This window comes from Globicephala melas, chromosome 6 (assembly GCF_963455315.2).
Source record: "Globicephala melas chromosome 6, mGloMel1.2, whole genome shotgun sequence".
In the NCBI taxonomy this organism is placed as follows: Eukaryota; Metazoa; Chordata; class Mammalia; order Artiodactyla; family Delphinidae; genus Globicephala; species Globicephala melas.
In genome coordinates this window covers 54,097,748-54,110,674 of record NC_083319.1, presented here as the reverse complement: position 1 = coordinate 54,110,674, position 12,927 = coordinate 54,097,748, and the positions used below count along the sequence as shown (strand labels likewise).

Below are 12,927 nucleotides of genomic sequence, written 5' to 3'. Positions count from 1 at the left end.
ATGAGAGACAACCAGCTGTTCTATGGCAACCTATATGATGCAATAAGAAGTACACAGCTTTTTAAAAATTGAATCTATTCAAGGCCCTTGGTGTAACTACTCATTTATAGGAAATACGAAGATAGAGGAATTTATTAAATGACATCTCAGGGATGCTATCAGCCAAATTTAGCATTCTAGAAATTCTACTAGATAAATGATCCAGTTTTTTCAATAACTAATAGTCAAGATATAAAAAGGATGGGAAACTGTTAGAGATTAAAAGAGAAAGATAGGAAATATCAACTGGATGTAACATGTAGACCTTGTTTGGATCTGATTTGAACAAGCCAACTCTAAGAAGACATTGGAATAATTAGAGAAATTTGAACAATCACTGGGGTTTATATGATATTAAGGAATTGTTAATGTTTTATTTCTGATGTTAGTATTGTGTTCGTGTTAAAAGTAGCTCTTTTCTCTTAGGAAAAAAGTGAAATATTACCAGTGAAATGATGCAAGTTCTGTACTTACTTTTAAGTAATCGTGTGAGGGGCTAAAGGGGAAGGTCTAGTGACATTTATTTATCTTGGATGATGATTACATGGGGTTTATTATAGTATTTTTTCTATGTATAAGTGTTTGAACTTTTCCATTGTGAATTTCATAATTTAAAAATACATGTAGCATTCACAAGCCAGGTGAAGAGAATTTCATAAATCATCAAAATAAGTGCGGAGCTTTCAGAATTTCACCCTAAACACTTTAAGTGTGTATGTACATATATACCTGCAAGAATGTTACAGAATTTATTTGCATAAACGCTACAGTTGATTTGGACTCAACATGCACTTACCTTGAAATTAGCATGAACCTAACAGTTTTCATCATAAAACATTCTCATGTTTATCAACACCCTAGAGAAATCTTTGAGGTAAATCTAATGCTGTATATTCATTCTATTGTATCTGCCCCTCACCAAAGTCCTAATATTTGCTTTCCAGGTGCAGCAGGTACAGACTGTGCAGCAGGTACAGCATGTCTATCCAGCTCAGGTGCAGTACGTGGAAGGAAGCGACACTGTCTATACCAATGGAGCAATGTAAGTTTATGTATGGGAGTTGTATTCATTCTCCCGCTACCTCGGTTAGAGAAAAGTAAGGTACTTTCTGACACCTTCTACTTGTCCCAAATTGATGTTTGAGCTTAAGCCGATGTATGTTTGCTAAGAACAATATTCACCAATAAGGTGAATTTTTGTGTACGTGTTTTCTGTAAACTAATATAAAATTACTATATTAGGAGGGTTTTTTGCATTTATTAAATAGGTACTTACTTTACGTAAAAGTGCCTGGTACTCAATAAATCTTATTTTCCTGTCTGAACTTCTCGTCCCCCTAAAACTCCCAACCCATCTCCTTTGCATCAACAGTAATGTCAATTTGTACATTTATTTCATTTGAGTTTTTCAGACACTTTGGGTTAAGATTCAGGATGTTATTATAAATAAAGGGACTAATAACTATTATAAGTCACCAGGTTTGTTTTCATTTACCACAGATTTTTGTTTGCAATCTGTTGGATCTCTAAGTTCTAAAATGAATTCAAATTCTCTCATTGACTCTTCTGTGTGCCCTAGGTTGATAACCTCTGCTTTCTTTATTCTTACTGCACCTACTCCTTGGGTGATTTCATAGATTCCCATGACACCAACCTGTAACTCTATGAGGGCAGGGATTTTTGTCCGTTTTTTGTTGATGTTGTTTTTGTTCCACTGCAATAAATCTAACACCAGAAGAGTGTATGGTATGTAGAAAATGCATTTATTGTTACCTATTATTATAACTAAACAACTTAAAATCCTGGTTTAACTATCTATTAGTTTTATAATCATGGTCAAAGTACTTAACTATTCTGAGCTTTTTTTACTCTTTCCTGGGAAGTGGGAGGGTAATTGCCTTACTCTTTCTGGATTGTTCTGAGGATTTAAGGCTATGTATGTAAAGCAACTAGCACAGGGCCTGGTATACAGTAGATGATACAAAACTGAAAACTCTTCATTGATCTTGACTGTCTCTCTTTTCTCATTGCTTTTGGTCACTGAATCTGCCTAAATCACCACTGCCTTTAAATCTCCATTACCTATAAAATAAAGCGAAACTCTCCACCTTGGCATTCTCCCCCTTCCTACCTCTCTAGCTTCATCTTCCACCTGTTCTAGGAACAACCAACTTTGTGCTTGTTTCCCCAAGTACTCTCCTTTCACACCTCTGTATTTTTGGACCTGCGGTTTGTTTTCTCTGCTGGAATATCATTCTCTGCCTTTTCTCTTTCCTTCCAAAACCACTACCCCCAGTATAGCGATATCTTTATAGACTAACACATCACCCCCTCCCTTGAGACGTGGACCCTGGCTCTCCTCTGCAGTTAACTTATTTGTCCCCTGTACGATAAAGACAGCACTGTACCCAGACTTCCACTTCCGCATGGTGCTATGAACGCTTATTGATATTTATCACACTAAGAAGAACTCTCCCTGAATGGGAACTGTTGTCATTTTGTTATTGTATTTACATCTATTTAGGTGATTGACACATAATAAAGTGTCAATACATTTCTGTTACTCTAGTGAATCTATAATACTTTACATATTTTAGACACACTGAATATTTTTTTACCTCTTTGTTGTGTAAGGCCAGGGCATCCTGGAGCCTGCTTTTGGAATCTCTACCATAAATCCAAACTCCTGTTGGCATTTATCCCGAAAAAAAATAGGGATGCCTGCCACTTGGTCCTTTATGCTATCAGGGAAAATAAATGGGTTTCTAGACACTGCTAGAGGTCACTGAATTGTATTGTCGTTTCATCCTTGCCTGTGGTAGATCTGTCACAACTACCTCAGAGTAAGGTCATTATATACTCTAACTTTGTTCAGGAAGGTACCATTTCCTACCTAGTGTGTTCTCCTAGTTCAAAGATATCCTAGGTAAAGCCTTACCAGACCCCACTGGAGGGCTAATTTATCATTCTGCCATTCCATAACATTTTATCTTACATTTATTACAGCATTCTGTCAGCTAAGAAACCAAGAAAATCTGACAAAAAGAGGTTTAAACAAATTAGGACTTTGATTTTTGTCAGGTAGTAAGAAATCCAGAGGTAGCATATTGTGCAAATAACTGACACCATGTGGTGCAGATATAAAATAAACCTTAGTGGAGAAAATCTTACAAGCTGGCATAAATCACATCCCTCTAGTTAGACTGGATTGTACCATGGAAATGGCTCCAGTAGAAGATCTCTGGCCTCACAGAGTGCTACATATTTCTAGGGATCAGGGCAGTAGACATTAACTGGTTATATAGTAGAAAAAAAATGGCTTTCTTATCTAGGGAGGAGTGGGTTGCCTCTGAAGCTCAGTTCCATCAGCCTGTTCTTCCATTAGGATTAACTTAGACCAGCTGAGCCAGCTTAGTGCTAAGCTACCCAAAGATGACAGGAAATGAGCCTGTAGAAACATCTACAATTGTACTTCCTCTTAGTCTGTGGCTGACATTAGTTTAGCAGCTCAAGGATATCAGGGCCAAGATTTGCTGGTACAGTAGTAAATTTGCTTTGGTTACAGCCATCACATCTGTATTCCAGACAGCAAGAAGAGGGAAGGTGGAAGAAGAGGATATGTCATATATGTTATATACGTACATATATATATATGTACACACACACACACACACGCACACACACGCTTTCCCAGAAACTCCCAGGTCCATTTTGCTTATATCTCATTGGCCATAACTGTGTAACAAAGTAGTAGTTAGGGGACTTCTGTGGTGGCACAGTGGTTAAGAATCCTCCTGCCAATGCAGGGGACACAGGTTTGAGCCCTGGTCCAGGAAGATCCCACATGTCGCAGAGTAACTAAGCCTGTGCGCCACAACTACTGAGCCCACGTGTGCTGCAACTACTGAAGCCCGAGCACCTAGAGCCCATGCTCCACAACAAGAAAAGCCACAGCAATAAGAAGCCCGCGCACCACAACGAAGAGTAGCCCCCGCTCACCGCAGCTAGAGAAAGCCTGCGCGCAGCAACAAAGACCCAATGCAGCCAAAAATAATTAATTAAAAAAAAAAAGTAGTAGCTAGCTGCAGAAGAATCTAGGAATGCAGGTTTGTAGCTTTCATGTCTATATGGTAGATGGCAGCAAGGGAAAAGGATAGTTGGCATGGGTGTTGAGAGAGTTGACTCCGTAGTATCTATCACGGTCATTTATCATTGACCCAAGGTAGAAGAGAGTGATTACTAATGTGAGACTTTGTGAAAGACACACAGCCTGCTTCACTTTCTTCATTTATGAAATATGGAGATAGCTTATCAAAGGTATTTTGTGTAGCTTCTGAGAAATTGTAAACACTCAATAAACATTAGTTATCACCGTACAATTATGTGCTCTAGGTTTTTTAAAAAATATTTTCCTCTCCTATTTATGGTTCTGACTTCTGCATATTGCCTTGTGCCTTTTAAAACTACCCAACCGCTGACATTAGGGTCTTCCATATCATAGGTAAATGTGAGATTGGTGAGTTCATTCATTCACAAAACCTTAGAAAATCAGCATCTCTAAAGTTGGCTCTTTAAAATTATAGGCCCCATTTAAGTGCAGAAATAATTCAAAGTAAACATCTCATGCCAACATGAATTTTCTATGGCCCGTGAAGTCAGTTGGTTAGATCATGACTAATGAGGTCTAGGTCATGAGTTCATTTGCCACAAAGTCCAATTAGTTTTGATCCAGTCTGTGTGGGCCCAGACTGCATCCTCAACTCCAGCTAATTATGTCACAAATGTGCGCCGTTGGTCAAGATAGAGAAGATGCGTCTTTAAAAACCTTTCATTACAATTTCAATTTCAGTACAACTTTTGACTAAAGATTCTGTAGCACCATTTTCATATTTACTAAAGAAACATTGTGTTGCCATGAATTACACTCAAAATTTTAGTAGCTAGAGGACTATGAACATCTTTCTTCAAATATAACTAAAAAAAATTTTCAGCTTAAGCTATTCCAATCTTTCTGTAATTTTGTAGTGCTGACATTTAACTATGTACAATTTTTGTCTCTAAAGTTCATTTTAAAGTCTTTATACTCCCTCTTTTTATTTGATACACTTCCATGTGTGTTAGGAGAGAGTATTTCATATTCTTCTGCTCCACCATATTAAATTAATAGCCAACTAGTGTTTGGTCCCTGACTTGGATCATAGTGAGATTCCCACTTCTTTGTGATAATAAATGCTTTTTGCTAATGAAACTCGCAGAAGATAGGGATGCCGATCTTTATCATGAACTTTCAAGCACCCAGTACATGGCCCTGCAGCCTGTGCATGGTTAGTAAGTACTGGTTCACTGTTGCTCCTGTCACCAGTAGCCCCATGCCAAGTAGCCATAATGCAAGGGGTCTCACTCAAGAGGTGATGATAGCCCTCACAGATATGTGTCATCACTTATGAAAATGTGTAATCATTATAATTTGACAATACTGAAATATTTACTGGTTCTCTCTATGACTATGGGCGTTACTGGTAGCATAACAGGATTTAACAGTGTGAGTCAGTGAGTGAGGATGTATTTCAAGAGAACAACTGAGACTGCTTTATAGTGGTGTGTTGGAGTAGAATAGCTTTTTACTCAAGGGAGAAGGTAACCTAACTCTTGTTTCTGCTTATCATTGCTTCTGTAGGAGCCCACATTTGTGTATTTCCTTGCAATAGTTTTCCCAAGAATATTTTTTACTGGGCTGGATCATAGTCTTGTCCATTGTTATGGATTCTTACAATTTATGATATCTAATAATTTAGTAGATTGTAATTAAAACAGCTGGAAAACAGTGCATACCACGTAGAGAGAGTCCAATTCAATTGAAATTTCTTGATGTAGCCGAGAAATCAATTTTTTTAAATAATGATTTTTTTTCTTTCCCCCACTCCTTTTTTGACTCATACTTCCCCACTTATTCCTTTATCATATTAGTCAAAGTGGAAATAAAGACATCATACTATATCTTGTCCAAATTAAGAAATCTTTTTTGAAAAAACTTTTTTAATTTTAAAGGATTTTCTTATATCAAGTGGTCTTTGAAGCTTATCCGCTGTTTAGAGATGATTAGTGTTTTAGAATGTCAGGGTGTTCATTGTAATGGGTATCTATTGCAATAAGACTTGACTGGTAGAAAGCATTCTCATAATCTTCCTGTTTAAATTACAGATTTCTCATCAAACCCAATAGAGAATTTACCAAACTGTGTTTCATAAAATGTCCCATTAAGAGGTTCTGTGATTTCACAAGCAGGAAAACACTGCATGAACTTCTTTTGCGGACTCTAAATTTCTGTTAGTTTTTTTTAAAGGCTCTGAGAAATCCTCTAGGAAAGAAATGTCATGTTTTAAAAACTGACCACAGAACTCTTATCTGAATAATATTTAATAACATCACATGGTATGTGATGGACATGATACATGATTAATATACTGACATTGACTAGATCTATTCAAAATCCATTGGACTCACCTTTATTTGAAAATCATATAAGTAGTGCGTTTTCTGAAGCCATCCAATTATCCTTTCCATGTGCTTTTTAAATAATTAATAAAAAACCTTAATAGGGATACTCTTCAAGTTTCTCTTTTGTCTTTCAGTGAAATAGTAAGTTTTAGGATTTTGCAGGTAAAATTATGCTTTATTATTATCATTTAAATGTTCTCTACTTAGAAGAAATGGTTGTATGGTATTTCTGTAACTGAGATGAAGAGGCTACTTTCTTTATGCTTCTACTGATATATACGTTCAAATCGGTGTAGGATCTGGTTAATGAATCCACTTGCCGCTTGGATTTCAGTAAGTATATGGCTGATTACTTAGAAAGCTCTTGGAGAGAGAACTACCATTTTGTGTAAAAAAGAGCACTGAGGTCCTCTACATTTAGAGAAGAGCCTGTTTCATTCATCTCCAAAAATGGAAGGATATTTTTTTTAGGTTTATTTTTTGTTGTTATTCAGTTTTATTTTATTATATTTATTTTTTTAAATTTTTATTGGAGTATAGTTGATTTACAATGTTATGTTATTTTCAGGTGTACAGCAAAGTGAATCAGTTATAAATATACATATATCCACTCTTTTTTAGATTCTTTTTCCATATAGACCATTACAGAGTATTGAGTAGAGTTCCCTGTGCTATATATAGTAGGTCCTTATTCGTTACCTATTTTATATATAGTAGTGTGTATATGTCAATCCCAGTCTTCCAATTTATCCCTCCCCTCCTTACTCCCTGGTAACCATAAGTTTGTTTTCTACATCTGTAACTCTATTTCTGTTTTGTAGATAATTTTATTTGTACCCTTTTTTTAGATTCCACATATAAGTAATATCATATGACATTTGTCTTTCTCTGCCTGACTTAGACTGACTTCACTCAGTATGACAATCTCTAGGTGTATCCACATTGCTGCAGATGGCATTATTTCGTTCTTTTTTATGACTAACATTCCATTGCATATGTGTATTGCATCTTCTTTATCCATTCTTCTGTCGATGGACATTTAGATTGCTTCCATGTCCTGGCTATTGTAAATAGTGCTGCAATGAACATCTTTTCAAATTATGGTTTTCTCTGGATATATGCCAAGGAGTGGGATTGCTGGATCATTTGGTAGCTCTAGTTTTAGTTTCTTAAGGAACCTCAGTACCATTCTCCACAGTGGCTGTACCAGTTTACATTGCCACCAGCAGTGTAGGAGGGTTCTCTTTTCTCTACACCCTCTCCAGCATTTATTGTTTGTAGATTTTTTTGATGATGGCCATTCTGACCCGTCTGAGGTGATACCTCATTGTAGTTTTGATTTGTATTTCCCTAGTAATTAATGATGTTGAGCATCTTTTCATGTGCTTTTTAGCCATCTGTATGTCTTCTTTGGAGAAATGTCTATTTAGATCTTTTGCCCATTTTTTCTTTTTTTGCGGTATGCGGACCTCTCACTGTTGTGGCCTCTCCCGTTGCAGAGCACAGGCTCTGGACGCGCAGGCTCAGCGGCCATGGCTCTCGGGCCCAGCCGCTCCGCGGCATATGGGCACGAACCCATGTCCCTTGCATTGGCAGGCAGACTCTCAACCACTGCGCGACCAGGGAAGCCCGCCCAGTTTTTGATTGGGTTGTTTGTTTTTTTGATATTGAGTTTCATGAGCTGTTTGTATATTTTGGAGATTAGTCCCTTGTTGGTTGCTTCGTTTGCAAATATTTTCTTCCATTCTGAGGGTTGTCTTTTGTTTTGTTTATGGTTTCCTTTGCTGTGCAAAAGCTTTTAAGTTTAATTAGGTCCCATTTGTTTATTTTGGATAGAAAGTTCAGAGATAAACCCACACACCCATGGTCACCTAATCTATAGCAAAGGAGGCAAGAATATACAATGGAGAAAAGAGAGTCTCTTCAACAAGTGGTGCTGGGAAAACTGGACAGCTACATGTAAAAGAATGAAATTAGATCACTCCCTGACACCGTGCACAAAAATAAACTCAAAATGAATTAAAGACCTAAATGTAAACCTGGATACTGTAAAAATCTTAGCGGAAAACATAGGCAGAACACTCTGACATAAATCACAGCAAGATGTTTTTCAATCTGCCTCCTAGAGTAATGGAAGGCTTTCAAATATGGCTTCTCAGAATATCAGAGTTGTGAAGGTCATGGAGATCATTTATTCTAATCTTTCCACTTTACAGGTGGGTAAACTGAGGCCCAGAGAGGTGCAATAATTTGTACCTCTAGTTAGCTAGTATTTAGAGTTCATATTTTTTGACCTTCAACACATGTTCCTTTCCAGTGATCTGTAGGTAGAGGTCTTTTGATCATGAGTTGTTTGGAGGTTTGGGGGGAAGAGTTGGCCAATCACAAAAAAAATTTTTAGTAAATTTTATACATTATGCTATTGTATTATTGTATATCTTATTGTAGATAATAAACTCGTGGGGTTTTTTATGACTGATGACTCTTTAAGACTAGGAGTGTTGTTCGTATGAATCATTGTATGTTTTTTTAATCCCATCTTATACTTTTATAGTTAAATTTATTTTGTGAATATAGGATGTTCTTTGGATATTCATAAAATATATAGAAAAGTCCATATTTACTAATTTTTCAACATCGAATATTATAGTTAAACAGCTTCCAGAAGAAAACGCTATTATTTGACTGCCCTGGCTGTATTCCTTTTTAATATTTCTCATTCGTAGAATTAATTGATGCACATTAAGGGCAATTGCTCTGTGATATTTTCATATCCAGTAGCATAGTGTCCAGAATAATTCTGTATGATAACACTTGGAAAAGTTTAGACCTTTAAATTTTCTCTTCCTCTCCTCCTCCCTCCTTTTTTTTTTTTTAAAGGTAAAAATAAAGGAAATCCACATGTGCCTTTTTAGGTTTAGAACCAACCTGTATTATTTTCTTAAATGAACACTAGAGACCCAAGTTCAAGTATCATTTCTCCTACTGACTACAGTATAACATCAGGCAAATAACACATTTGCACCTAGATTTCCTAATTTGTGAAATGGGGATTAATAGTTAAAAGCATTGATTACTAACCAGGTCAGGTTCAGGATGGGGAGGGTTTAATGAGAGCAGGAAATGGGGTTATTTGTATTGTCTGAAAAAACATATTCACTTTTAGTATAGTTACTCTTATAAAACTAACTGCAAAAGAAGTTAAACTTATAAAAATCTCTGCTTGAACAAATATTTGGAAGCTAGAGTGAGAACTCTTTGTTTGGGAGTATGCATTGGAAAAGGTTGGGAAACACTGTATTGTGCTTCACAAGAGACTACAGTCTTGTAGATCCCCCAGCTATACAGAGTAGATCCCCCAGCTATATGGAGTTGAAGGCTGGTTCACAAGGGTTGAGCTTTGTAATGGCCAGAAGGTTTTGGAGGGGACAAATCCAACAAATCTTAGTCTGGCCCTCAGAAGGAGTCAGACGAATAGACTCGCCTCCAGGGAATGCTCTGAGGTCCCAAACTGCCCGAGTCCAGCAGTGTGCCTAACTTTGGGTATGGGGCATACCACCTGTTTGCCTGGACTTAGCACCTGGGTTGGCCTCAACAACATACACACATGCTTTAGCTGCGTTTATCCATTTTTGAAAGTCCCACTTGATAACATATCCATCTCTAACAAGTACCTGGTTTCTCTGTTCCTTTGTAGTGAATCCTCTTAGGATTAACCTCATATTCTTCACTCTCTTCCAAGCTGGCTTTTTTCTCCACATTACAATGAAATTGCTGTTATCAAAGTCATTGAAGACCTCCATTTGTTAAATCTAATAGACATTCTTCTAGATTAACTTTTGTAAATCTCTAGCAATCAACTAGTCAGCCACTCTATCCTTGATTCTTTGTCTTCTTTGACTTTATATTCTTCTGTTTTCTTCCTCTGTTATTGGATCCTCCTCAGTCTTATTATTGGCCGAACAGTTTTTTTGTGCCCTAAGTTTCCTTATTGTTTCTAACAGAGACATTTCTTCCACAACACTTACGACTATCTGTCATTCTCCACTATCTACTTTTAACTTATCTAATATCTGTCTTTTCCCCACTAGAATGTAACTGTCATGTGGGCCCAGTACCTTGTTTGTTTGCTCCCCATTCTCTCTCTCATACCTACAACAGTCTTATATGATAGGTGCTCAATCTGTATGTGTTGAATGAATTGAATAAAGAATAGCATTTGATGACAGGTGAGACACAGGAGCAGATTACTTGGTAGTTTTAAATATACAAGGAGAAATGAATGGAACTGAATTGAGATGCTGCTAACATAGTATTAACATACCTTTTTTTTCAGCTTTTTTATTCTAGTACAATTTTTTTGAGCTTATGTGTATGTATATGGTTGCTCAGTTCTTCTTTTCTTTTTTTTTCAAGTATACAATACAGTATTATTAACTATAGTCACTAAGCTGTACATTAGATCCCCAGAACTTATTCATCTTGTAACCCAAAGTTTTTACCCTTTGACCAATATCTCCCCATTTCTCCCACCTCCCAGCCCCTGCGCCATTCTGCTCTCTGTTTCAATTAATTTGATTTTTTTAAAATTGGAGTATAGTTGCTTTACAATGTTGTGTTAGTTTCTGCTGTGCAACGAAGTGAATCAGCTGTATGTATACATATATCCCCTCCCTCTTGGACCTCCCTCCCACCCCCCCACCCCCATTCCACCCCTCTAGGTCACCACAGAGCACCAAGCTGAGCTCCCTGCACTATACAGCAGGTTCCCACTAGCTATCTGTTTTACACATGGTAGTGTATTTATGTCAACCCCAATTTCTCAATTCATCCCACCCCCCACGACCCTCCGCCCCCGTGTCCACATGTTCATTCTCTACATCTGCGTCTCTGTTCCTGCCCTGCAAATAGGTTCATCTGTACCATTTTTCTAGATTCCACATATATGCGTTAATAAACGATATTTGTTTTTCTCTTTCTGACTTGCTTCACCAATGAGTTTGATTTTTAATATTCCACATATAAGTGATATCATACAATACTTGTCTTTCTCTGTCTGACTTACTTCACTTAGCATAATGTCCTCAAGGTTCATCCATGTTGTTGCAAATGGCTGAATAAGAAGTAAGTGTTGGAGAGAATGTGGAGAAAAAGAAACTCTTGTGCACGATTGGTGGGAATGTAAGTTAGTACAGGCATTATGAAAAACAGTATGGAAGTGCTTCAAAAAATTAAAAATAGAACTACCATATGATCCAGCCTAGTTTTTCTTATTTGTAAATTTAGACCAGTAACTCTGGATCAAAATCTTTTATGATGTCATTCCTGCCAAAGTTGATTTAAGTCTATATCTACTTCCCTGACTTCTGTTGTCAGGGCAGATGACCTCTATATGTACTTATTATGTGCACCTTTTTGGTATGCTTCAAAAACCATTATAGCAGTGAACAGAAATTTTGGTAATGCTTTCATGGATAACTGCCACAGAATATAAAACTTCTTTTATAACTGTGGACTTTGACTTTTTAAAAAACTCAAATAAACTAAAAGCACTAATAGTTGTGAAATAGCACTTTTTTTCCTTACTCCTGTGAAAGTTGGTCTTCACATTTTTATTATCCTGTAGTACAGTGGTTCTCTAAGTGTGTTCCTCAGATCAGCAGCACGTACCTCATCTGAGAAACGCCAACCTTGTTAGAAATGCCAGTTTTGGTTCCCTAGCCCTGTTCTACTGAATCAGGAATTCGGGGAATGGAGCCTAGCAATCTGTGTTTTAACAAACCCTTCAGGTGTTCTGATGTGCACTAAAGTGTGAGAACCACTACTTTACAATATACAAATGAAGAATTGAAATACACAGTAAAGTGTAAATGTCCAAATATCTTTATGTAATGATAATTTAAAGTTATGATTTCAGTACTCTGTACATTATCTACATATATAATATTAAAAATACTACATATGAATGAAAAAGCTCAATTAGTTATTGCAAGGATTATTATTGCATTTTAATAATTCATTCTTGCATTTCCTCTGTAGCTGTTGTGGCAACAACTCGATAAATGCTTTTATTTTTTACCTATTTTAGCAGTTGAAATTAGCAGAAATAAGTATGTCTTCTGAATTTAAATCAAGTATTTCATTAGTGATTCTAGTATTTTATTACTTTATATTTAATTTATTGTTTTTGATTCTTAGGTAATAGTCTCTTATGTTACGTCACTTGAATTCCTTTCTGAATTACTGTTTTCCCCTTTGGTGTCTTGCACAAAATGGACATGTCACCACTCTGATGTACCTTCTGCCTTCAGTCTGACTTAGAGCATTCAAGAAATGATCTATGTCAAAACTCAAAAAAGTAGTGCATGTTAGACAACCAGATATTACATA

The 12,927-nt window shown here is 36.6% G+C and overlaps 1 protein-coding gene across 4 annotated transcripts in view; it reads left to right on the top strand.

Moving 5' to 3' along the window:
• Positions 1-12,927, top strand: part of RFX3 (regulatory factor X3) — a 289,839-nt gene that overhangs the window by 174,457 nt on the left and 102,455 nt on the right. For all 4 annotated transcript variants that reach the window (XM_060299986.2, XM_060299983.1, XM_060299987.1 and 1 more), the window contains one exon: positions 984-1,081. In XM_060299986.2, coding sequence (XP_060155969.1) covers positions 984-1,081 — 98 coding nt within the window. The remainder of the gene's footprint in view (positions 1-983; positions 1,082-12,927) is intronic.